General features: G+C 51.1%; 1 protein-coding gene across 3 annotated transcripts in view; it reads left to right on the top strand.

Moving 5' to 3' along the window:
* Positions 1 to 25,806, top strand: part of TACC3 (transforming acidic coiled-coil containing protein 3) — a 43,860-nt gene continuing 18,054 nt past the window's right edge. The window contains exons 1-4 of one of the 3 annotated variants that reach the window (XM_088461625.1): positions 1 to 134; positions 22,630 to 22,792; positions 22,951 to 23,096; positions 23,964 to 25,430. In XM_088461625.1, the coding sequence (XP_088317751.1) occupies positions 22,631 to 22,792; positions 22,951 to 23,096; positions 23,964 to 25,430 (1,775 nt within the window). In that variant the 5' untranslated portion in view covers positions 1 to 134; position 22,630. The other 2 variants (XM_088461627.1, XM_088461626.1) reach the window with 2 other exon arrangements.

Raw genomic sequence — 25,806 nt, 5'->3', positions numbered from 1 at the left:
ATTGGCTCGCTGCCGCGAACTGTCGGCATTCAAACAGAAGCAGCGGAGGCCGGTGTGTGAGTCGCTGGTGGCGGTGTACGGACTGTGTGTGTATATATATATATAGCGGCGCACGGGGACCCCCAGCTCGCCAGGTAAGACCGGTCATAAGGTGCAGCCTGTGAGTATCCACGGTGCTTCGCATCAGTGTCTCCACGCTGGGTAAGCCAGGGGCAGGCACTGGCTAACCGTCCTACATGGGAACATTTAATGGCTGCAGATATTGCGCTGTCCCCTCCAAAGCTACTACCAGCCTGGGCGCCCACAACTGAGCTGCCCCCGCCTGGGATTTCTGCTTGCTTGCGTAGCCCCCACCTCCTGAGCTACTTGGCTGTATTGCCCCCTCCTCTCGCTAAGCTGCCTGTGATGCCCCCATCTCCAAAACCTCTACAGCAGTTTGGCTGTGCCGACCTCCCACCTATCGTAATCCCCCCCCCCCCCACACACACCTCCACCCCTGAGCTGCCTGTGCTGCCCCCCACCGCCTGGGTGGGCTGCTTGTCTGTGTTGCTACCCCCACTATCTGTGTGCTGCCCCCCTCCTGGGCTGTCTCTGTACTGCCTTCCCCACACACACACCTGAGCTGCCTGTGCTGCCCCCCACCGCCTGGGTGTCCTGCTTGTCTGTGCTGCTTCCCCCACTATCTGTGTGCTGCCCCCCTCCTGGGCTGTCTGTTGTCTGTACTGCCTTCCCCCTGACCTCACATGAGGTGCCTGCCCCCCCTACTCCTGGGCTACTTGTTTGTGGGGATCTGTATGGAATCCTGGTTGCCTTTCAATGCTGCTCCCTTTCTTAGGCTGCCTGTCTACACTGTGCCCCCTACATTTTTGGGCAGCCTGCCTGTGCTGCCCCCCCTCCCCAAAACACACACACATGTACTTGGGCTGTCTGCTTGAGCTGCCCCCTCCTTTCCTGTCCTGCCCGATGACTGTCTAGTGTGTATTGACCTCATTTGCGGGCTGGACCTGGTGGTGTGCCGGCATTGGCAATTACATACACGCTTGCAGATCCTGGCAGTAGCAAAGTAATGGTGGGGGCCATGCTGCTTTCGGGCAGCATGGCTCTTGCTAACTGTCACCCGTCGGACCTGCATGCAGGTTTGACTGGAGATATCACATGGGAGCGTGCAGCGTCAGCAATATAGGCCCCTACTCAACTTAGAGCGAAAAGCCGTCTTCGTGTGTTTTTGGTGAAACTTTTTCGCGGGTGATGTCATTTTCGCCTGTTTTGGTTTAACCCCTTATTCAATTTGAAGGCCTTTCCGCCTAGGCGGAAAGTCAATGCAATGTACCAGGCGAAAAAATTTTGCCTATGAATAGCAGGTGGAAAGAAGTGCAGAATTGGGGTTTTGGGGTGCAATGTTGCGGGAACCCCGTGCAGCCTTCAGACAGTCCCCCAAAGGTAAACTGTGTAAAAAAAACAAAAAAAAAAAACACTTAAACCAAAAAATGACTTTGAAAAAAAGGGCAAAAAAGAAAAGTTGGTGTACAAAATTAAAAACTAGCAAACTTTATTCTGGAGGGTCCCCAAGTATGCCCCAAGTGTTTTTTTTTTTATTGCAGGTGTTTGCGGCAGTTGGATCTTTCACGATTTTTACAACTACACTTTAGCAACTTAAATATGCTGGCCCCATTTTCAAGTACCTGAAATTTTCTGGGATAAGTTATTTTCTGGAAAAAATACTCCTGAATACTATTCTGCATCACGTATAGAAAAATGCTATTGAACCTGTTTAAAATCACCAAATACCTTCAGCAAGGCAAATCGGGGGGTACCATAGTGAACCCCAATGTCAGAGCCTGTTTTGGGGGGTGTCAGGCTGATTTCCCCAAATCTGACAGCACTGTCTGCCTGTTTCAGTTTCGCCGGGTGCCGTTTTTGTGTACTTTCATATTGAATACGGGGTAAAGCGACCACGCGTGCAATACTTTTCCGCCTGCCAAACAGGTGAAGTAGGCGGAAAGTCCGGTCCGCGGAAAAGTATTGCGGCTCGGCTCATATTGAATACGGCTCTTGGCGTATACACACTAGACCGGTGGTTCCCAAATTTTATTGAACCACGGCGCCCTTAAGTCAAAAATTTGTTATTGAGAAATTCAGAAATGTAGTAAAGTGAAGTAAATTGTCCTTACCTGTCATCCTTAGGTTCAGTTATGTAGTGGGTGACAGATTTGCTCTCCTGTTTGTCCACATATTTACATTACATTGACCATAAATAATTTGATTTGGTGCTGGACCACCAACCTGAGGCACCCCTGCAAGTGTCCCAAGGCACCCCAGGGTGTCATGGCGCACAGTTTGGGAACCACTGCTCTAGATGATGTGCCCGATATGTCGTCCGAGCCGGCCAGATCGGACGACATATAGTCTAGTGTGTACCTGGCATTACAGTGAGGGAGCAGAGGCAAGCACTGTTCTCTACCTTTTTGTGATGTGGACATAGGTAAATGTTTAATAGTGATAGCAATAAAATAAAAACAATTTGAGTTGAGCGGTTCAGTTTATACTCTGGTATGTTTTGATCTAAAAAATGTTGTCATAAGCTATCAGGCTCTTGCGTGCTTTGGAAAGCCAATAAATGTATTTTGAACTTGCTCTACTTTGGTGAAAAGAGCAGTCAAAACTGAACCGCTCATCTCAAATTAATTAAAGGTGCCTAGTATGCCTACACACATAGCGATGTGCTCACGATCAGCTGATGTGTACGATTTCCCGTGAAACTCTCCACGGCAGCTCTGCACACGATTTGGTGTCCAGACTTTTTACAGTGCATCGTGTCCTAGATTGTCAGATCTGCCCTACAGCAAGGCAGATCTGACGATGCGATGTGCGACCAGCGGGGACTCGCCAATTTGGCATTTTTTTACACGATCTGTCAGAATCGGCCAGATCGTGTAAAAAATCGGTATTTCTACTTCAGGGTCCATAGGGGGTCCACAGGGTTGACCTTGGGGTATAGGTTGGGAACCAAATCCGGGCACCACGCAGTTAAAGCTTTTAGCTCCCAGGAAGCGCTTGGGTCCACTCTCCCTATAACCCCACCCCCAGCCAGAGGCACCTCAGTTTAAGTTGTGCCCGGCCGGAGTCGGGTCACCGTTTAGTGCAGTGGGGAGCTGATTAGCAGCCCCTAAGCTTTATTTTTTCTAAGTACAGAGTTTTTTTATTTTTACTTTGGACTTTCAGAGCGGCAGCGTCGGACTGTCCATAGGACGTCTAAGCTGCCGCTCCGTCACCCCGCCGACGCTGAGACGCCAGTACAGATCTGGGGATCTCAGCGGGACCCCAGAGTCTGTACTAGCCAGACTCTGCGGGCGCCCAGGACTGCTGCCGGATCTACGGGGAGCAGGTAAGGTCGCGGATCACCGCTTGCGGTGATCCGCGCATTTAATATGCAGTCCTGTGCCTCCGGTCTCCGGGGACAGACCGGAGGCGCCGGCAGTGGCGGCGGGCCCCCCATACCCCGTGTGTCCACTAGACCACCAGGGACTTACTGATCGGCGCTGGGAGCCGGCATCCCGGGAGGTTAATAGCCGGCCAGGGGAGGAAGCTTTCCCTGTTACAGCGGCTCCTCCCCTCAGCTCAGCGCGCCTTTCAGTATGTATAGTCTGGCGTCGCTGAGCTGCTTCCTCCGCGGGCCACGCTTCTTCTGAGGTCTCCAGTGGCCATTTTCTTGTGGTGCAGCAGCAGAGCTCCGGAGATGGCAGTGAGTCCAGTCCCCATGCGTACCTCACCATCAGGTCAGTGTACACAGCGCTGTAGCCTTCCCAGACACTGAATCTGGGTAAGTTGAATGCAGTGTAATAGTGCAGTATATTATATGACATGTTTATGTATATTTCTACTTCAGGGTCCATAGGGTATCCACAGGATACCTTGGGGTATAGGTGATGACGTCAGTCTTCAGGCACCACAGAGTTAAAGTTTTCAGCCTCCCAGGATGCATCTGGGTCCCTCTCCTATACCCCGCCCCCGGGCCAAGGCATCTCAGTTTCGTCGGTGCCTGGCCGGAGTCGGAGGCACTGTGCAGAGGGGGGCTATGAAGAGCCCCTGAAGTTTCTTTTAAAGGCAGCGCTGGCTGCACATCTGGGAGTACAGCATGGACAGTCAGTACTGACGTCCATGCCGTCTCCCCTACACCCCGCCGGTACTGATCCGGGGATGCTGGTAGACATCTGGGGTCACGGCTAGCGGTGTCCCCAGATGTTTTGGAACATGGCCGGATCCAAGGGGATGCAGGTAAGCAGCGGGGTCCCGCGGTGGGTCCCTGCTGGTCACATGGTCCTGAGTCCCCAGGCAGGGGGCTCCCTGGGGACTGGCTGCAGCGTGGAGCCAGGCGACCAACCTGCGCTTCCACTACCCCCTGGGACAGCGGGCCGCTGCTGAGCGGCATGCGCTGCGGCGTCCCAGGGGTTAAATGCATGCCAGGGGAGCGCGCTTTCCCTGTCTCACAGCCGGCGCCTCCCCTGCTGCACACAGCCTCTCTGCTCTGCCTGATTGGCCACAGTGTGTCAGCTGTCCTCCCCAGGCCGGCCTCCTTCATCTTCTGCTCCTCGGTGGCCATCTTTAAAGCATGGTGAACACTGCTGGAAGCCTGTGAGCGGTGGCATTGCGGTCTGGGTCCCCCAGCATACCTCTCCTCTGTTTGTCACAGGTCAGTGTATGCAGCGCTGAGTCCTACCAGCCTGAGGGTCTGAGTAGTTGAGAATCAGCGCTAATAGTGCAGGGATTTGTTTCTTCTGCATTGTATGTGACTGAACTGCTAGCCTGCTGTCTGTACTTTCACTTTCTACTGTCAGCTTTATTACTGTCCCTGATCTTGCTCTGCTCAAAGCCCTTGCGGTGCGCGGTGTGCAGGGTGTTATTCACACTATACCAATACGTATAGGTGTGAGTGTCACATACTTACCATCATGTCTGAGACTGATTTTCCTCTCCAGCTCATGTGTACTAAATGTAAGGTACCAATAGCGGAGGGAGAGGGTAACGCGGAGGGGTTATGCCCCCAGTGCCTGGCACTGTCACGGCCGATTATGGTCACGGTCCCGGTACAGGAACCTCCCTGGGCTTGTTTCGCTAAGGCGCTTACAACCCTTGTGGGCCAGCTAGCTCCGCCACCTGCGTTTACCCAGACGGGTTTGTCCCAGCAGTCAGTGGTGTCGTCACCCATGCGGGAGTTCCCGAGACAATTGATGGTACCCCACAGTCTCCCTGTCCCTTCCCAGGTTTCTCCGGAGCCTGCGTGGGTTAATACTCTTAACTACATCGGTTCAGCATTTGTCCGATGTTTTACAGGGGGAGTCTGTGTTGCGGCCTCATAACGGCCGGTGGCGTCTTTATCTGCTCCTTATGGGGATGACGATGAGACGTCAGATCATGGGGAGATTCTGGATCTATCTGACCAAGAACCTCTCCGTACCAAAGAGCCGGACGCTAAGTCCAAGGTGTATATCCCTGGTCTTATTCGAGCGGTCCGCTCGGCTTTAGTTATTGAGGATATTGATCCTTTGGTGGTAACATTCATATATGCCTTTTTAAGGATATTAAGGGTGAGGCTACGGTGTTCCCTCTATCTGATCAATTAGTGGATCATTTAGAGGAGGCGTGGAAAAATCCAGGTAAACGGTTCAGCCCCAGAGACGCTTAGCCGTGGCTTATCCGTTTGCGGTCAATTATTTTTCTAAGCGGGAATCCCCTACGCAAGTGGATTCACATGTCACACGCCTAGTCAAAAGTGCCACATTGCCTATGCCTTCGATGTCATCCTTGAAGGATGTCACTGACCGCAAAGTGGAGATCTGCCTCAAAGCCGTTTATTCCCTTGCAGGGAAGCATCCAGACCGGCTCTGGCCGTGTGTTGGGTAGCCAGAGCTATGGAGCGCTGGGCGGATAATTTGGAGGAGTCTTTGGACTCTGACTGTTCGGCTGAACAGACCGAGTTGGTGGGCAATCTCCGAGACTCGGCCACTTACATTAATGAAGCGGCCTTAGATATTTGTATGCTCACCTCTAGGATCTCCTCTGCAGCCGTGGCTGCTCGTCGCACCTTATGGTTGCGTTCTTGGAAAGCGGACGCGGATTCCAAAAAGGGATTAGAAGGTCTGGACAGGTACTATTTGGTCCAGATCTGGACAAAATTGTAGTTACGTTGGCAGCAGCAAAATCTGCATGTCTTCTGTCTGCTACGATTCTTTCTAGTGCTGGTGGGTCGTCCTTTTGGCCTCACAGGGCCCAAGGTAGGCCTAAAGTACAGTCCTGTCCACGGCAGGCTGGGGCCAAGAAATTGTCCAAGCCCAAGAATCAGGTCTGGAGTACCAGATGTCCGGCTCCTAGGTCAGATAACAAACCTGCGGCCTGACGGTCCAGGCCTCCTTTTGGGGGACCCCAAAGTGGGGGGCGCCTGCTTCAGTTCGCCCGGTGCTGGTCGCAGTGCATGTTCCAATTTCCCAGAGGGGCCTGGGTTTCTATTCCATTCTATTTTTGGTGCAGAAACCCAATGGGTCTTACCGTTCAATACTAAACCTAAAGGCCCTCAGCAAGTCCTTGAGGGTGCCTCTGTTTCGGATGGAGACCCTGCGGTCCATTATTCTGGGGACTACATGGTGTCATTGGACATCCAGGACGCTTACCTGCATGTCCCTATTTTTTTGCGCCATCAGCAGTTCCTCAGATTGGCAATCTGCAACGAACATTTCCAGTTCCGGGCACTGCCTTTTGGCCTGGTGACTGCTCCACGGGTATTCACCAAGGTCATGGTGGTCATGGCGGCTCTCCTGCGGACGCAGGGAGTCCGACTGTTGCCTTATCTGGACGACCTCCTGTTGATAGCGGGGTCTCCAGAGTTTCTTTTACACCATCTGGATCTGACGATTGCGGTACTGCAACGTCACGGCTGGTTGACAAACTGGCAGAGGTCCACTCTCACCCCGTCTCAGAGGATCCTGCACCTCGGGGCCTTATTGGACTCCAGGCAGCAGTGGATCTTTGTGACGGAGGAAAAGATCCTTGCTTTGTAGTTGAGGGTGCGCAGTTGTCTGCAGTGTCGTCGAGTGTCGACACACTTGGCAAAGAGATTATTGGGCTCAATGGTGTCGGTATTCGACATGGTGGAGTACGCCCAATTTCACTCCAAACCTCTGCTGCTATTGATCCGGTCCAGATGGAATGGATTGCCTCAGTGTCTCAAGTCCCAGACGATGGGGCTCACTCCGGATGTTCGCCTGTCTCTAACCTGGTGTTTGCAGACGCCCGTTCTGGGTGGCGAACTGGGTCCTGTTAACAACGGACGCCAGTCTCCGGTGCTGGGGAGCTGTCACGGGTCCACACTTGTTTCAGGGCAGGTGGACTCGGGCGGTAGCGGAGCTTCCAATAAACATTCTGGAGCTCCATGCGGTGTCAAGAGCTCTCCAGCGGGCACAGCCGGTTCTCCAGGGTCACCCTGTGCAGGTCCCGTCGGACAACGCCACCACGGTGGCCTATTTAAACCAGCAAGGAGGAACCGGGAGAGTGGTCTTTATACCAGGACGTCTTTCGGAGTCTGGTGGACAAGTGGGGTCTTCCAGAGATAGACCTCATGGCGTCCCGGCACAACAACAAGTTGCCGGTGTACGGGTCTCGAACATGAGACGAAAAGGCGTCTCTGGTGTATGCCCTGTCCGTCTAGTAGATGTTCCAGTTTGCCTACCTTTTCCCTCCGTTTTCCCTTCTTCCGCGGGTATTACGGAAATTCAAATCAAGAAGGAGGTACGCTACTGTTGATAGCTTCCGAGTGGCCCAGACGGCACTGGTTCTCCGACCTCCAGAGTCTATCAGTAGACGTTCCTCTGAGGTTACCATTACGACCGAATCTGCTGTCATAGGGTCCTTGTCTTCACCCGGACCTGACTCGGTGTGGCTGTTGAAACGGTCATGCTAAGGTCAAGAGGGTTTTTCTAGCTCCGTGGTGCAAACCATACTAAGAGCTTGTAAACCTTCCTCGGCAAGAATCTACCATCGTGTGTGGCATACTTTCTTCCGGTGATGTAGACCTAGAGGTTATTCCCTTAGGGAGTTCCGCCTGTCTAGGGTGTTGGCTTTCCTACAGGCTGGACTGGATCATGGGCTTCACCTGGCTTCTCTGAAAGTGCAGGTGTCTGCCCTGTCAGTCTGGTTTCATTGTAGGATTGCTGCGCTCTCTGATGTGCACACCTTTATGCGAGGTGTTCTTCGCATTCAGCCACCTTTTGTTCCACCGGTGGCGCCTTGGAATTGGGCTGTGGTCCTGAGAGTTCTCTAGGGACCGCCGTTTGAACCACTGGACTCAGTGGACTTTAAATGGCTTACAGCTGAAACCATATTCCTTCTGGCCATTGCCTCGGCCAGACGGATGTCGGATTTAGGGGTTCTCTCTTGTAGACCCCCTTTTCTGAATTTTCATAGGAATAGGGCGGTGCTTCGCACTCGTCCGGGATTCCTTCCCGAAGTGGTATCCAGTTTTCACATCAATGAAGAAATTGTTGTGCCGGCTTTCAATTCACCTGGACTTTCGGTGGGTGACGCCACTTGGGATGTTGTGCGGGCATTGAGAATTTATGTTGATCGCACTTCTTCTTTTAGGAAGTCGGACGCCTTGTTTGTCCTCTATGGCTTCCGTAAAAAGGGTTGGCCTGCTTCAAAGTAGACTTTGGCAGGCTGGATTCGTATGGCAATTTCAGAAGCTTATCTTCATGAAGGTCTTCCAGTTCCCTCCTTGGTGAGGGCTCATTCCACTAGGTCTGTGGGTCCTTCGTTTGCAGCTAGACGTGGTGCCTCTGCAGTTCAGATCTGCAAGGCTGCTACGTAGTCTTCTGTCAATACCTTTGTGAGGTATTACGCTTTTGACATCTTTGCCTCTCAGGATGCTTCCTTCGGGCGGCGGATTCTCCTCTCAGCACAGGAGCGTCCCCACCCTTAAAGGATACTGCTTTGGGACATCCCCAAGGTATCCTGTGGATACCCTATGGACCCTGAAGTAGAAAATATGAGATATGGTAAGAACTTACCCTTGTTATCTCTATTTCTACGAAGTCCATAGGGTTCCACAGGACTCCCGCCCTGTCGCACCTGTACTGCAGATGGGCTTTATTCTGGTCACCGTTTTTTCCGTCTCCCTATGGTGAGAATGTGATTCTTGTGAGTGTCCAGATTTTTTTTCTTCTCTCTCTTTCTTCTCCTCCTCCGGCCTATGGCTTGTGACGTAACTGAGATGCCTTGGCCCGGGGGCGGGGTATAGGAGAGGGACCCAGATGCATCCTGGGAGGCTGAAAACTTTAACTCTGTGGTGCCTGAAGACTGACGTCATCACCTATACCCCAAGGTATCCTGTGGAACCCTATGGACTTCGTAGAAATAGAGATAACAAGGGTAAGTTCTTACCATATCTCATATTATCTGCATGGTATGTGACTTATGCTAGTGCTGACTGTCTGTATTTAATTCTCTCACCTGTCAGTGTATATCTATCCCTTTTCCTTATCTGCCCTAATACAGCTGTACTTAGGGTGGTTCTGAGACCTCACATTTATATACTCGTTGATATTTGTGAGGTTTGTCACATACTGTTGCGTGCTGCACGTTGCCACATTTTCGTTGGAACTGTGTGTTGCATACGCTGAAAATGGGTCCCTGCGGCTAATTTTAGCATCAGTCAGGACCAGTATAGCACTGCTTGATATTTCCGCCAAGATTGATCAGATATGTTTGACCAGGAGATGGAGCGTTATACGGCACCCATTTCTACTTCAGGGTCCATAGGGTATCCACAGGATACCTTGGGGTATAGGTGTGACGTCAGTCGCAGGGCACCAAAGAGTTAAGCTTTCAGCCTCCCAGGATGCACTAGGTCCCCCTCCTATACCCCGCCCCCGGGCCAAGGCACCTCAGTTTAGTTTGGTGCCCGGCCGGAGTCGGGTGCACCTGTTGGAGTGGGGGCTAGAAGAGCCCCTGAAGCTTATTCTTCATGCAGCTGCGGCTGCACAACTGGATGAACAGCATGGACAGTCAGTCCTGACGTCCATGCTGTCTTCCCTACACCCCGCCGGTACCAGAACGCCGGTACTGATCCGGGGATGCTGGTGGGCGTCTGGGGTCACAGCTAGCGGTGACCCCAGATGCTCCGGACCATGGCCGGATTCAAGGGGGACAGAGGTAAGCAGCGGGGTCCCGCGGTGGGTCCCCGCTGATCACATGGTCCTAAGTCCCCAGGCAGGGGGCTCCCTGGGGACTGGCTGCAGCGTGGAGCCAGGCGACCAACCTGCGCTTCCACTACCCCCTGGGACAGCGGACCGCAGCAGAGCGGTAGCGCTGCGGCGTCCCAGGGGTTAAATGCATGCCAGGGGAGCGCGCCTTCCCTGTCTCACAGCCGGCGCCTCCCCCGCTGCACACAGCCCTCTCTGCATGCTGCCGACTGGTCCTGTGGCAGCGCTCCTCCCCCAGGCCAGCCTCCTCTCTGCTCCTCGGCGGCCATCTTCTCCAGAACGCATGGTGAACGCTGCTGGAAGCGCTGGACGGAAGCATCGTGGTCTGGGTCCCCCCGCATACCTCTCCTCCGCTGTGGTCAGGTCTGTGTATGCAGCGCTGTGTCCTACCAGGCCCTGTGTCTGTGTAGTTGAGTGATCAGCGCTGTTAGTGCAGGAATTGTTATTTTTCTGCATTGTATGTGACTGTGCTAGCGCTGCTGCCTGTAATCTTTTCTTCATCTAAACTGTCAGCTTTATTACTGTCCCTGTTCTTTCTGCTAAAGCCCTTGCGGTGCGGTGCTGCAGGGTGGTCTCTCGCCTATTTAATACTTAATTGGTGAGAGAGGTCACATACGTGGTGCCATCATGTCTGAAAGTGATTTTCCCCTCCGGCTACAGTGTACCACGTGCAAAGTACCGTTAGCGGAGGGGGAGGGTAGCGCGGAGGGCCTTTGCCGGCAGTGTTTGTCCATGGCGCGGCCTATTACGGTTACAGCACCGGTACAGGAGCCGCCCTGGGCTTGTTTCGCTCAGGCGTTAACAGCTTTAGTGGGCCAGTTAGCTCCGCAGCCCGCGTTTACTCCGATGGGTTTGTCCCAGCAGTCTGTGGTGTCGTCACCCATGCAGGGGTTCCCACGACAATTGGTGGTACCCCACAGTCTCCCTATTTCCCCGCTCCCGGGTTCTCAGGAGCCAGCGTGGGTTAACTCCCTGACGAGTTCTGTACAGCACTTGTCGGATGTGTTGCAAGGGGAGTCTGTGATGCGGTCTCATAAAAGGCCGGTGGCGTCTCTGTCCGCTCCTTATGAGGATGACGAAGGGACGACTGATGATGGGGAGATTCTAGATCCTTACGATCAGGAACCTCTCCATACTAAGGACGCTGATGCTAAGTCCAAAGTATATATTCCTGGACTTATTCGGGCGGTCCGCACAGCCTTGGTGATTGAGGACGAAGTTCCCCCAGCGGCTAAATCTAAGTATGCCTTTTTCAAAGATGTGAAGGGCGATGCCACAGTCTTTCCTCTTTCGGGTCAGTTGGTGGACCATTTAGAGGAGGCGTGGAAACAACCTGGCAAAAGATACCAGCCGCAGAGACGCCTGGCGGTGGCTTATCCGTTCGCGGATAATTATTTTGCGAAGTGGGAATCCCCTCCACAGGTGGATTCTCACGTGACCCGTCTTGTCCGTAGTGCCACATTGCCGATGCCATCCATGTCCTCCCTTAAGGATGCTACGGACCGCAAGGTAGAAATCTGCCTGAAGTCCGCTTATTCCCTTGCAGGGGGGGCAGCACGGCCGGCTATGGCCATTTGCTGGGTTGCCAGAGCGATGGAGCGCTGGGCGGATTCATTAGAGGCTTCTTTTGAATCCGACTGTCCGGCCGATCAGGCGGAGTTGATTGGCAATCTCCGTGATTCGGCCACCTACATCAACGAGGCGGCTCTAGACATTAGTACTCTGGTGTCTAGAATTTCTTCAGCAGCGGTAGCTGCTCGTCGCACCTTGTGGCTGCGATCCTGGAAGGCGGACGCAGATTCCAAGAAAGGTCTGGAAGCGTTGCCGTTTACCGGAGAAGTTCTCTTCGGTCCGGATCTGGATAAGATTGTGGCCACGCTGGCGGCAGCCAAATCTGCCTGTCTCCCGTCGGCCGCTGCTCCTTCTGGTTCGGGACCATCGTCCTTTCGGTCATCTAGGGCCCAGGGCAGGCCCAAACCACAGTCGTTTCCTCGACAGGCTGGCCCTAAGAAATCGGTCAAGCCCCGGAAGCAGGCATGGAGTACCAGACGTCCGGCCCCCAAGCCAGATGACAAGCCTGCGGCCTGACGGTCCGGGCCTCCCTTTGGGGGATCCCAGGGTGGGAGGCCGCCTGCTACAGTTCGCCCAGTGTTGGTCGACCACTACGACAGACACTTGGGTTCTGGAGGTGGTTTCTCACGGATACGCCCTCTCCTTCCGGCACAGACCCCCGGCTCGCTTCTTCACCACGGGTCTCCCATCAGACCGGAACAAGGCTACGGAGCTGCGGAAGGTATTGCACACTATGCTCCAGGCTGGAGTTATAGTGGCGGTTCCATTCTCCCAGAGGGGCCAGGGTTTCTATTCAAATCTATTTTTGGTACAGAACCCAATGGGTCATATCGTCCGATTCTCAACCTCAAAGCACTCAACAAGTCTTTGCGGGTCCCGAAGTTTCGGATGGAGACCCTACGGTCCATCATTCTGGCGCTGGAACCTGGGGACTACTTGGTGTCATTGGACATACAGGACGCTTACCTGCATGTCCCTATTCTTTGGCGCCATCAACAGTTCCTCAGGTTTGCAATCAGCAGCGACCACTTCCAGTTTCGGGCGTTACCTTTTGGCCTGGCAACAGCACCACGTGTTTTCACCAAGGTGATGGCGGTCATGGCGGCTTCTCTGCGGCTGCAGGGAGTCCGCATGTTGCCGTATTTGGACGACCTGTTATTGGTGGCAGGATCTCCAGAGCTCCTGTTACGCCACTTGGACCTGACCATTGCACTGCTGCAACGGCACGGCTGGCTAATCAACTGGCAGAAGTCCACTCTAATCCCGTCTCGGAGGATTCTGCATCTTGGAGCCTTATTGGACTCGGGACAGCAAAGGATCTTCGTGACGGAGGACAAGATCTCTGCTTTACAGTCAAGGGTGCGCAGTTGTCTGCACAGCCGCCGGGTGTCCTTACACTCGGCGATGAGGTTACTGGGCTCCATGGTGTCGGTGTTCGACATGGTGGAATACGCCCAGTTTCACTCCAGACCTCTGCAGCACCTGATCCTGTCCAAGTGGAACGGGCTGACTCAGTCTCTGAAGTCCCAGACGATTGTGCTCACCAAGGGGCGTCCGTTCTGGGTTCCAAATTGGGTCCTGTTGACAGCGGACGCCAGTCTTCGGGGCTGGGGAGCAGTTTCGGGTCCACACTTGTTCCAGGGCAGGTGGACGCCGACAGAAGCGGAGCTTCCAATAAATATCTTGGAACTCCGTGCGGTCTTCAATGCTCTCCAGCAGGCACAGCGGTTTCTCCAGGGTCGCCCGGTGCAGGTCCAGTCGGACAACGCTACCACCGTGGCCTACATAAACAGGCAAGGAGGAACTCGCAGTCGGGCGGCTCTCGTAGAGGTCTCTCGGATCCTGGTTTGGGCGGAGCGCAATCTTCCGGCCATATCAGCGGTCTTCATCCCGGGAGTGCTCAATTGGGAGGCAGACTTTCTAAGTCGCCAGGACGTTCATCCGGGGGAATGGTCCCTGCACCCGGACGTTTTTCAACTACTGGTGGACAGGTGGGGTCTTCCAGAAATCGACCTCATGGCGTCCCGGCACAACAACAAGTTGCCGGTGTACGGGTCTCGCACAAGAGACGAAGGGGCGTCTCTGGTGGATGCTCTGTCCGTCCGGTGGACGTTCCGGTTCGCATACCTGTTCCCTCCGGTCTCCCTTCTTCCACGGGTAATCCGGAAATTCAAACAGGAAGGAGGGACGCTCCTGTTGATAGCTCCCGCGTGGCCCAGACGGCACTGGTTCTCAGACCTTCAGGGTCTGTCCGTGGACAGTCCTCTGCGGTTGCCGCTACGACCGGACCTTCTGTCTCAGGGTCCTTGCCTTCACCCGGACCTGACTCGGCTGTCTTTGACGGCGTGGCTGTTGAGACGGCCATGCTGAGGTCCCGGGGGTTTTCCAGCTCTGTGGTGCGTACCATGTTACGAGCTCGGAAACCGTCTTCCGCGAGGATATACCATCGCGTGTGGCATACGTTCTTCCAGTGGTGTCGACCGAGAGGTTATGCACCGCGGGAGTTTCGTCTGTCTCGGATTCTCGCCTTCCTGCAAGCGGGACTAGATCATGGGCTTCGCCTTGCTTCTTTGAAGGTACAGGTTTCGGCCCTATCTGTCTGGTTTCACCGTAGGATTGCTACAATCCCGGATGTACGCACCTTTATGCAGGGTGTTCTCCGCATTCAGCCGCCCTTTGTTCCACCTGTGGCGCCTTGGGATTTGGCTGTGGTCCTGAGGGCTCTCCAAGGACCGCCGTTTGAACCACTGGGCTCAGTGGATCTTAAATGGCTAACAGCTAAGACTGTTTTCCTTCTGGCCATTGCTTCGGCCAGACGTGTTTCTGAGTTAGGGGCTCTTTCTTGTAGACCCCCTTTCTTGGTTTTTTATGGGAACAGGGCAGTGCTCCGCACTCGGCCCGAGTTTCTTCCCAAAGTTGTTTCCCAGTTTCATATTAACGAGGAAATAGTTGTTCCGGCCTTTAACTCACCGGGTCTTTCCGTGGGTGAGGCCTCTTTGGATGTTGTGCGGGCCTTAAGGACTTATGTTGACCGCACTTCTTCGTTTAGGAAGTCGGACGCTTTGTTTGTCCTCTTTGGCTTCCGTAAAAAGGGTTGGCCTGCTTCAAAGCAAACTTTGGCAGCCTGGATCCGTATGGCTATTTCTGAAGCTTATCTTCATGAAGGCCTACCGGTCCCTCCTTCTCTGAAGGCTCATTCCACTAGGTCTGTGGGTCCTTCGTGGGCAGCTCGACGTGGTGCCTCGGCAGTTCAGATCTGCAAGGCTGCTACGTGGTCTTCTGTCCATACCTTCGTGAGGTATTACAGGTTTGACACCTTCGCCTCTCAGGATGCTTCCTTCGGGCGGCGGATTCTCCTTTCTGCACAGGAGCGTCCCCACCCTTAAAGGATACTGCTTTGGGACATCCCCAAGGTATCCTGTGGATACCCTATGGACCCTGAAGTAGAAAATATGAGATATGGTAAGAACTTACCCTTGTTATCTCTATTTCTACGAAGTCCATAGGGTTCCACAGGACTCCCGCCCTGTCGCACCTGTGCTGCAGATGGGCTTTGCTCTGGTCACCGGTTTTCCGTCTCCCTCTGGTGAGAATGTGATTCTTGTATGTGTCCAGATCTTTGTTCTCTCTCTTCCTTCTCCTCCTCCGGCCTATGGCTTGGTAACTAACTGAGGTGCCTTGGCCCGGTGGCGGGGTATAGGAGGGGGACCTAGTGCATCCTGGGAGGCTGAAAGCTTAACTCTTTGGTGCCCTGCGACTGACGTCACACCTATACCCCAAGGTATCCTGTGGAACCCTATGGACTTCGTAGAAATAGAGATAACAAGGGTAAGTTCTTACCATATCTCATATTTTTTGCTATCCTGCAAGTCATGTGCTGCAGGTGTTAGTGCGGAGGATTTGTTTCATTAAGGGTTCTGTGTGTGGCGTCATCTGGTGCCGGCCCCTTTCACGACCCCCTTGGGAGGTTTGTTTTCTCGGGATCCTCTCAATTGCGGATCGCCGGGTGGGCCCCATTGTTGTACCTCACTTGGGGTTACTTCACCATACTGCCCTTTTCATCTCAGGGTATCTCGCAGTTTCTTGCACTCTTCCCCTGTGACACAGACTATCGCTCCCTGCAGGGGTTTTTCGCAGTATATGAGATCCCCCTGGTGCCACCATAGTCTGTCATTCCCCTTGCAGGGATTCCCACGGCCACCCTGGGTGGATGTCGTTTTCTACGAAACGCAAATTGGCGTGGTTGACGCCCTGTGGTTACTTCCCAGTTGGCTCTGCGTGAACTGGATACTGTTTTGGGCTCTTTCCCTCTTACACGGGGGGGAAGCCTATTTCAAGTATTATTATCCCTGCTTTGGGCTGGTGGCAGGTCCATTCTGGTTAGAGTGAATGTTGACCTGCACCTGTATCATACACCCTCAGTATTGCGTGCCTTCTGGTTCCCTGTTGCTGACTAGCGGGGGGATCGCATGGCGGGACTCTGGCTGTTGTCAGTTATGAGGTATTACAACAGTGTTTGGCCTCCTGTCCCAAATTCCCTGAGGGTCATCACGAGCCCCTCATGGGGTGGATGGGCGTGTTACTCGTCAGATTACAGACGTTACTATGCATCCCATTCCTGCGTGGTCAGATTCTTCTGATCCGTAGGTGGTAACTCTGCCTGAAATCAGTATACTCGCTTTCAGGGGTTGTTACCCATCCTACCATGGCTATAGCATGGTTGGTTAATACTATTGCATACTGAGCTGATGCATTTGTAATGTTTTTTTCCCCACCAACACGTCTGGGGTTCAAATGTATTTGGTCGCTCATGTAATATATGCAGTTGTCATAGGTGGACATGCCTATATTTGATACCAGTCTCCTAACTTTCAGAGTTCCGGCTGCGACGGTATCCTCCGTAATACCCTATGGCTGCGCTCTGGGAATGCAGAGGTGCAGATACCATCTATAGGGTAGATCTTGTTGGGTCCTGACCTTGACAGTGGCAGTACAAATTTCCCGCCTTCAGCTATGCCCACTACAGGGCCTCAGAGTAAGTCTATTAAGTCTTTTTGTCCTCTGGGTCAGCCTAAAGGTCTGTTTCTTCAACCGAGCAGGCCTGGACTGCCAGCCGATCCTGCTTCTGAACCTACGGATATATCGTCAGCATGACGAGACAGGCCTACCACTGGGAGATGGCGATTTTCTCAGTTCGCCCGGTACTAGTGTCTAGTTGCCGCGGCTACGTGGGTAGGAGGGTACGCCCTCTCTTTGCTCAGGCGGCCTATTTCCATGTGATGGTACGCAGGCCCTTATTCGGACCCGAACAGGGCCTTACGAATCCAGAAAGCTATACAGTTGTTGGGGTAAGCGGAGCTAATTGGGCCTTCCCCACTTTCTCAGCGAGGGACTGGTTGTTCTGCTTTCTTTCTGGTGCGGTGGCTGAATGGTCCTCTTTGGCCTATTCTCTGTCTCATTTCCCTGAACCAGTTCCTAAAGCTACCTGGGCTCAGGAGGCAATCCCTATGCTCAATCATACTATGTTTGGAACCTGGGGACTTTATGGTATCACTGGATATACAGGACGCGTGCCTACGGGCACTTACAGAGACCTTGCCTCAGCAGGGACTGAGGTTTGCTGTATCACAGCACTTACGGTTTTCGGGCTCTGCCTGTTGGGACTGTTCTCAGCCCCACAGGGGTTTACCAGCGTTTTGGATTTTCTGACAGTTCTTCTGTTCAGTATATCCCAATGCTCCTGTACCTGGATGGCTTCCTGCTCTTAGCAGGATCACCGGGGTACTTTACAGCCGGGTCAGGTTGACTGGCTTCTTCAGGGTGCAGAAGTTTAATCAATGGGGAAAAGTCCTCCCTGCATCCCTCTCTGGGTATTCTTCACCTAGGAGCCCTGCTGGATTCTCAGAATCTGAGAATTCTTCTGGCGTAAGACGGCATCTCCACTCTTCCATTAGGAGTACATGGATGTCTGCGCAGTCGACATATGTCTTTGCACTCTGGGAGGCATGGTCCACTATTCAGTGTCTGCTTTTGGAAGGGTGGAATGGGCTTAGTTCCATTCCAGGCCTTTCCTTAATTGGCTTATCTCCAGATGGAACAAGTTTTTTTCTGTCTGATCACTGTTCAAATAATGCTGCTCTCCCCGGAGGCAAGTCTGTCCCTTTTCGGGTGACTATGACCATCTCGTCCAGGGTATTCTTTGCTAAGGACAGTGTCTGGTTCGCATCCATTTCAGTGCAATTGGATGTCTGTCGATTCCACCCTGTCAATTAACTTGTTGGAACTTTAGCCTGTCTTGGGCCTTCACTCTGGCATAGCCCTTGTTTCCCGGTGAACCTGAAAAAGTTCAGTCCGACAGGGTCAGAACAGTAGCTTCCTTTTTAGCAATACTGTTCGTTGGGTGGCAATGTCAGGTATGTCATACATTCGGACATTGTCTGAGGGTCTCCTCCCGACCATCTCGACAGTGTTCATTTCAGGTGCTCTCCATTGGGAAGCGGGAGTCCTCAGCCATTACGACGTGCATCCCGGGGACTAGTCTCTTCCCCAAGAGAGGTTTCATCTCCTGGTGAGCAGGGGGGGGGGCCCTCCTGAGGTGACACTCATGGCCTTCTGACTATCACACTATGGTGTTACAGTCCAACTCTGGGGATTCTGAAGCAACCTTCAGTGACTCTGTCGGTGAAGTGGTTCTTCCAGTTTGCGTACCTGTGTTCTCCAGTCTCCATTATTCCTCGAGGGAAGTGTTTCAATCGAGACAGAGATGCTTTCCTGCTGGTGGCTCCTGATTGCCCCAGATGTCAGGGGTACTTGGTTTTTCGGAGTCTCTCCATCGATACTCCATTCCTGATGCTTCACTACCCAGACCTGTTGTCTCAGGGTCCTGGGGTTTGCCTTTGACTACGTCCCTACAGTGGTCTTACGGCTTCCATGGCTTTGTCATCGTTGGAATGATTGGGGCACATGGATCAGCTTTTGCTGGGACCTACCACAAACTGTGGCAGCCATCATTCTTATGGTATTATACCTATCGATACGATCCTCTGGTGTCCAGGATTTCCAGATATTCTGGCATTCCTTCCGGCTGGCTTGGGTTTCACCCTCGGCCTGGCCTTCCTGACAGTGCAGATCTCTACACTGTCAGTATGATTAGGTTATGGAATTGCTTCGCTCTGATATCCAGTTCATCCTTTGGAGTGTTTTCTGGATTATGCCTCCATTTGTCCTCCCTAGGGACTCCTTGGGAGTTAGGAGTGGTTCTTTGTTAACTCCGGGGAAAGTTAATGGAACCGCTGGTTGTGATTGCCATTACATGGTCTATTGCTTTGGCTTTCTCTCTTTCTATCAGGGAGTTTATATCAACCAGGTGAGTGTCGGAATTGGGAGCGTTCTCATGTGGCTCCCTCTTCTGGAGGGCATCTTGTCAGGGTGTGAGTTGCTCTCACCCTGTGTTTCTTCTTAGTGATTTTCAGGTTCCATATTATTCTGGAACTTATGGTGCGGCCATTCAGTCCCCAGTCCTCTCTGCTAGTGTGGCCTCATTGACTGTGGTCCGGCCTCTGCGGATTTATGTGATCCATTCAAGTTCCTGACGGAAATCGGACTCCTTATTGGTGGTCTGAGATTTCTGGTTTTAACAGGAAAGGATGGCCGGCCTATGGCCATATGTTGGCGGACGGCCTCGTATGTCTTCTTCAGGGGCCTACCCATGGGTAGGCCTTTCTGTTGTTGCTGCTTGTTTTTTCTCGGGCCATGTAACCCTCGTGGGTGGCTCGCTGTGGCGCCTTGGCTGCTTTGCCTTGCTAGGTGGCCACGTGGTCTTCTGTCCACACCTTTTTAAGGTTCTAGGCATTGGTTTCCTTTGCCTCTCAGGATGCTTCCTTTTTGGCGGCGGATTCTCCTCTCAGCACAGGAGCGTCCCCTCCCTTGGTTGAACTGCTTTGGGACATCCCCAAGGTCAACCCTGTGGACCCCCTATGGACCCTGAAGTAGAAAACAAGAGATATGGTAAGAACTTACCTTTGTTATCTCTGTTTCTACGAAGTCCATAGGGTCCACAGGGCGCCCGCCCTGACGCACCTGGCTTCAAATGGGCTGTGTGAGTGGTCACCGGTTTTCCGTCTCCCATTTCTGTGAGTATGGTTATCGAGTGTTCCAGTTTTCTCTCTTTTTTTTCTCCTCCTCCGGCCTTTGCCTACTTACAAACTGAGGTGCCTCTGGCTGGGGGTGGGGTTATAGGGAGAGTGGACCCAAGTGCATCCTGGGAGCTAAAAGCTTTAACTGCGTGGTGCCCGGATTTGGTTCCCAACCTATACCCCAAGGTCAACCCTGTGGACCCTATGGACTTCGTAGAAACAGAGATAACAAAGGTAAGTTCTTACCATATCTCTTGTTGTGTGTAGGTACCATTATCACTATTCATCCTCGCAGATCCACACCTCAGCCCTGGCATTCCCAATACACCATATACCTGCAAGTGGTTACACACTGCTGAGCGGCAGTTTCTCAATTTCAAATTTATGCTCTCACCCTGCAGAGCTGCCCTGACATTCTCTAAACAGTCACGTTTCAAGAACATCATCTCCTCCCAGTCTTCAAACCCCCGGTGTGTGTCTCCACCACTTTCCACTCCCCCCTCGCCTCCCCTCCTCACTCTCTGCCCTTGACTTTGCCACCTACTTTACATCTAAAATTGACTCCATACATCATATCCCACCAGACCCTCTACACTACACCTCGTCCTTTCCCTGACCATCCATCTTACCAACTCCATCCTTCTCCCATGTAACTGCCGAGGATGTCATGGCCCTCATCTGGTCCCCCCCCACCTACCCCATGACCCTATCCTTTCCTGCTACCCCTCGCCTCCTGCCTGTTCCCATTTTGCCCACTTCCTCAATCTCCCTCTCTTCTGGGACTGTCCCTTCTGCATTCAAACATGCCCTTGACTCCCCCATTCTTAAAAAAAAAAAAACATCCCTTGATCCTAATACACTCCAACTACTGATCCATCTCTCTCCTCCCTTTTCTCTTCAAATGCCTTGAGCGTATTGATTACAATCGCCTTACCGACTTTCTTACCCACCCCCATTTCCGTCTGGCTTCCATTTTCTCCTCTCCACTGAAACTGCCCTCACAAGCCAGCCAAATCCAAAGGTCACTACTCTCTGCTCATTCTCCTTGACCTCTGCTGCTTTTGACGCTGTGGACCACCCTCTCCTGCTGCAAATCTGCCACTCCCTTGGTCTATGTGATACTACCCTCTCCTGATGACTGTCCTCCTATCTCTCTGGATGTTACTTCCGTCTCCCCCCATTCTGTTTTTGACCTCTCCTATTCCCTCCTTATACATCCTCTCTAGGTGACTTCATCAGTTCTTTTGACCTCCATTACCGATGATACTCAGATCTACCTTTCTTCCCCTGACCCCTCTCATCACTCGTATCTGCAACTGCCTCTCTGCTATCCCTTCCGGGATGTCCCATCGCTTCTTTAAACTTAATATGACTGAGTTTATAATCTTCCCACCCTCCCGATCTTCTTTATCAATACATGCTGGTGTGTCCCCAAGCTCTCTCCTAACTGTGAATAGATGCTGTACACATGGCATCTATTCACTGGCGGTGACTGCTGCACTGCAATTTTTCCCCGTCGGGACGGCACCCGGCAGGCTGTTTCAGCAGGGCACCGGCAGGTAAGGCAGGGCGCATTTTGCCGTCTTAAAATTGGGCAGTGTGCGGCGCCCTGCCAAACAGCCTAACGGGAAGACTAATAATGAGGTCTTGGTATAGGGGAATTTCTCTATCATCCTGATTTTCCATGAATTCAGTGGCACCGTGATTTGAGAAGTGTCTCCGCTTTCAGATGTAGCTCCTTAATGGTTATTGTCTGGTGATCGTAGTAGAGTTGGCAGCTGGGGAGGGCACTTAATATTTCCCCTCGTTTGAAAGAAGACTTGCCGGATTGTAAGCAGTGTGCCCCTTACTGGTTATTGTCTGATCATCGGGCACAAACCTATAATGCAGAAAGCATCCCATAATGGTGGGGTTCTCGTGCCCAGATCTTGCCCTTCCTGGCATCAATAAACAGTTGTCCCCTTCATTTGACGCTGTAGATTGTGTATTTCATATAAGTATACCTTGTTGGCTTACCACATTATTCCTACACATTTTATGTGTTTGTCATTTTCAAGTGCAGATTTTTTTTTTTAATGTACCCGATGTGTAGAATTTGGCTTTCTGCTGTTCTGGAAAGGTAGAAATACCAGGCAAGAACCACAAAGTAGCTCGTGGTGGTGGTTAGAAAAATGACACATTTGTGATTTTAGTTGAAATGTTTTGGCCATTATTGTTAGACTTTTTTTTTAAATCACATTGCAGACACTGCAGACACAACCTGTTTTCTGGAAATTCAAAGACTTCTGAAAAAAGGTCTAATTTGTGTTTTGATTATGCTTAAATAATTACTTATATTGATGTTTGAATGTGACCAGCCAGAAAAGTGCCAAAATAGCACTCGGCAGTGAAGGGTTTAGATAAATTTTACGTTCTATCCCCTTTTAAAATAAATAAATAAATAAATTTAAAAAGAAAAATTATGTGGCAAGAGGTATTATCTGTGATTTCTCTGCGGTTTTAGCAGTTTCCATATAAGTAAGCTGCAGGCTGTATTTACTAAAATCTTTGCAAGTGGGTGAATAATTATGAGCTGTTGTTGTGTACATCCTGCTGGGCTTCCATGATGTATAACGCCTCAGCTGGCTCATAGCCCTGCCTTACACACTCCTCTTGTCCTTTTTTCTTTTTAGAATGAGTCTGCAAGTCTTTATTGATGAGAATCTTCAAAAGGACATAGCAGCTGAGTCGTGTGACTTCCTGTTTACTCCTCCTCAGCCCACCGGCAGACCCTCCATACTACGTCCTTCTCAGAAAGACAATCTGCCACCTAAAAGTGTTGTGAAGAGCACAAAGGTACTTTCTATGTCAGCCAGGTTATAATTGTTGACGTGTAGTAGAAATACGGTACATGTATAAGGGTCTGAGCTGTGGAGCACTTCCGGGCTCACAGGAAACTCTTCTCAGGCATGCATGTGTTTCTGGCAGTGAGTGTGTAACTCTCTGCCTTCTAGGTAACTTTCCAGACACCAATGAGGGATCCTCAGACTCGTAAGATTGTAACTCCCAGCGTAGCCGGCAAACCAGAGAGCGTCTTTAGCCTGGATGACTGTGCGCAGGCACTGGAGCAGCTTCATCTCTCGCTGTCTGACACTTCTTGGTAAGTATCTGCTTTAATGGTATATTACTTTTACTGGGCACCTCCAGTTTGAGATTGAGAAATATATATATATATATATTTTATATCCTGTTTTGGGGGGTATAAATGAGCACTACTGATCGATTTGTAATTACTACAAGACATATGAATGCAAATTAGTTAATGGGTAATGTTGCATATTTAAGTAATTGTAATGTGTGAAGGCCACAAGAAGAGGTGCTGAAGTCAGCCCTTTGTATAAAATTGGTAGCCGAATAATAAGTTGTCTATCTTTTTACCCCCCACCCCCACTGCATAGGTGTCGGGTAATGATGTAATCATTTGTACTAATAAGTTTGTTAAAGTGTACAGTTACGGTTAATTTGTATGGGACGTAGAGGACGTGTACTCTGTTTATTTTGTTGAAAAGATTTTGGCAGCTCTACTCAAACATTAAAGTCAGAAGAAATATATGGCAGAACTGTCAGGCTGAAAAATAAGGTTTTGATATATTTAGCATGGTACTGGGTGGTGACTAACGTACATTGGTAGAGATCTGCTAACTTGTCATAGTGAGATCACTGCAGTCAAATGCCGGCTATGTTATACTGTTTGCTTACACATGCTGTGTGTAAGAATGATCGGAACCATTGGAATGATACTGACTGTGACTCCATTGCAAGGGGCTGGGTAAATGCACTAGACAGACGCTAGTAAAAAAAAACTGAGCAGAGTTTTTGCCCTATGGTCATTTAATTATCATTTATGTTTTGTTCTTTCTATGAAACTTAAATGTTAATATCTTATGTTCATTCAAACAATGGACAACATGTTAGACTTACTAAAAAAAAAACCTTTCTGCTCTCCTTTTTCCTCTTTATTGATCAGCCTAAATCCAGGAGAGACTGCAAACGTCGTCATAAGAGAACGACCCACCCTCCCTGATGATGAAACCCCAGTGCAGGCCGTGGGCGCCTATACTATAGACTTTGACAAAATGAACGAGATCAATCCATTTAAAAGCATTACTAAAATGCAGAATTCTCCAGTGAAACTGGAGTCTCTCCCAACAAACCTCCCTGAGCCACTGGCTGATTTGGAGGGTAAGAGCTTGCCAGAGGAGGAACCTGTTACCGTACTACCTGGCGTGGACGTGGCACAGTTTCAGGCTAACCCATCCAGTCTAGATTCTCCAGTTACTGTACAGTTTTCCACAGGAAGTGATACTTCCACTTTTTCTAATAAAACTGCTTTAGATGACACCATTCCCCTGATGGTGGAATCCGATGCCGTCCTAGAGAGTGCACCAGGTCTACCAGCAAATAGTGAGCTAGAAGAGAAGCTTGTCCCAGCTGAGAAGGAAGCTTGTACCACAGACAGCGGTGCTACAGATGTGGTCCTGGACTCCACCAGTGGCGAGGCTGATGTCTTATGCTCAGAAGTTCCGCTTTCTCCCCCGATTAAAAAAGGATCTTACAAATTTGATCCTGATCAAATTGATATGATGGATCCATTTAATACTGGAGGCTCAAAGCTGCAAAACTCCCCCAAAAACTTGGGTGAAGACTCCAATGTGGGTAAACCCGAACCAGTGAACCTGGAGTTTGATCCAGGCCGAATTGATACGATTGATCCATTTACTACTGGTGGGTCAAAGCTGCAAAACTCTCCAGTAAAACTGGTCTCCGAGCAGGAGAATGCGGTTAAAGCTGAACCGGTAAAGTTGGATTCTGATTCTGGCCAAATTGATACGATTGATCCATGTACTGGGTCTAAGCTGCTAAAGTCTCCAAGGAAACCACTTTCAGAAGTGGCGAATGTAGTTAAAGCTGAACCAGTAAAGACTGATTCTGGCCAAATGGATATGGTTACAACTGGCGATTCAAAGCTGCAAAATTCACCAGTAAAACCAGTTTCAGAGGAGGATAATGTGGTTAAATCCGAACCACTGAAATTGGAATTTGATTTTGGCGGTGATGCCCCTGCGCGAAAGCCGCCACCTAGAAAACTGGGGAAGAAACTTGGTGTCAAAGCCGCACCAAAAAAGAAGCCCGTGGACCAGGAGCCAGCAGCAGGGAAACTGAAGGAACAAGATGCACCGAAACTCCCAGAAGATGATATAATTGTCCCCAAAGCTTCCTACAACTTTGACTGGGATAAATTTGATGATCCCAGTTTTAATCCCTTTGGTAGCGGTGGATTGAAACTTGGTGGCACTACGGTCTCGGAGCCTGCCAGTGTGGAAGCAAGTGTGGAGGAAAAGGAGGATCCACCTAAACTAGATGCAACCACCACAGACCTGTCAGGGGAAAATATAGAAAGTGAAATATCCATGCAATCAGAGCTTCATGAAAAGTGAGTACGTACTACTCTTTTATATATTTATCTTTTAAGGCTTGTTCAGATGTGTTTTGTAGCTTATGCTGAAGTTGCACCCCAGATAACATGAATTGGGAACCAATAAAGTGCTCCATGTATCGAGCCATAAGAAAAGTGGACAAGTTGCCCATAGCAACACATTCACTTCTGTGTATCATTTTATACAATTTACTTGATAAATGCTAGCTAGGAGCGGACTGGTTGCCCGGGACAACTTCTCCATTCTTTTGATATCTTGATACATCTCCACCAAAATCTGTCAGTCGTGGGTCAGAGCTGAGTGTGACGGTGGTGCGTTAGTGACCCGTGGCTGACAGTTGCTTATGTGGCTCATTGTAAAACACAATCAATG

This window comes from Taudactylus pleione, unplaced genomic scaffold (genome assembly GCF_031769625.1).
Source record: "Taudactylus pleione unplaced genomic scaffold, aTauple2 ptg001084l, whole genome shotgun sequence".
NCBI lineage: Eukaryota > Metazoa > Chordata > Amphibia > Anura > Myobatrachidae > Taudactylus > Taudactylus pleione.
This window is presented reverse-complemented; position numbering and strand designations above follow the sequence as displayed.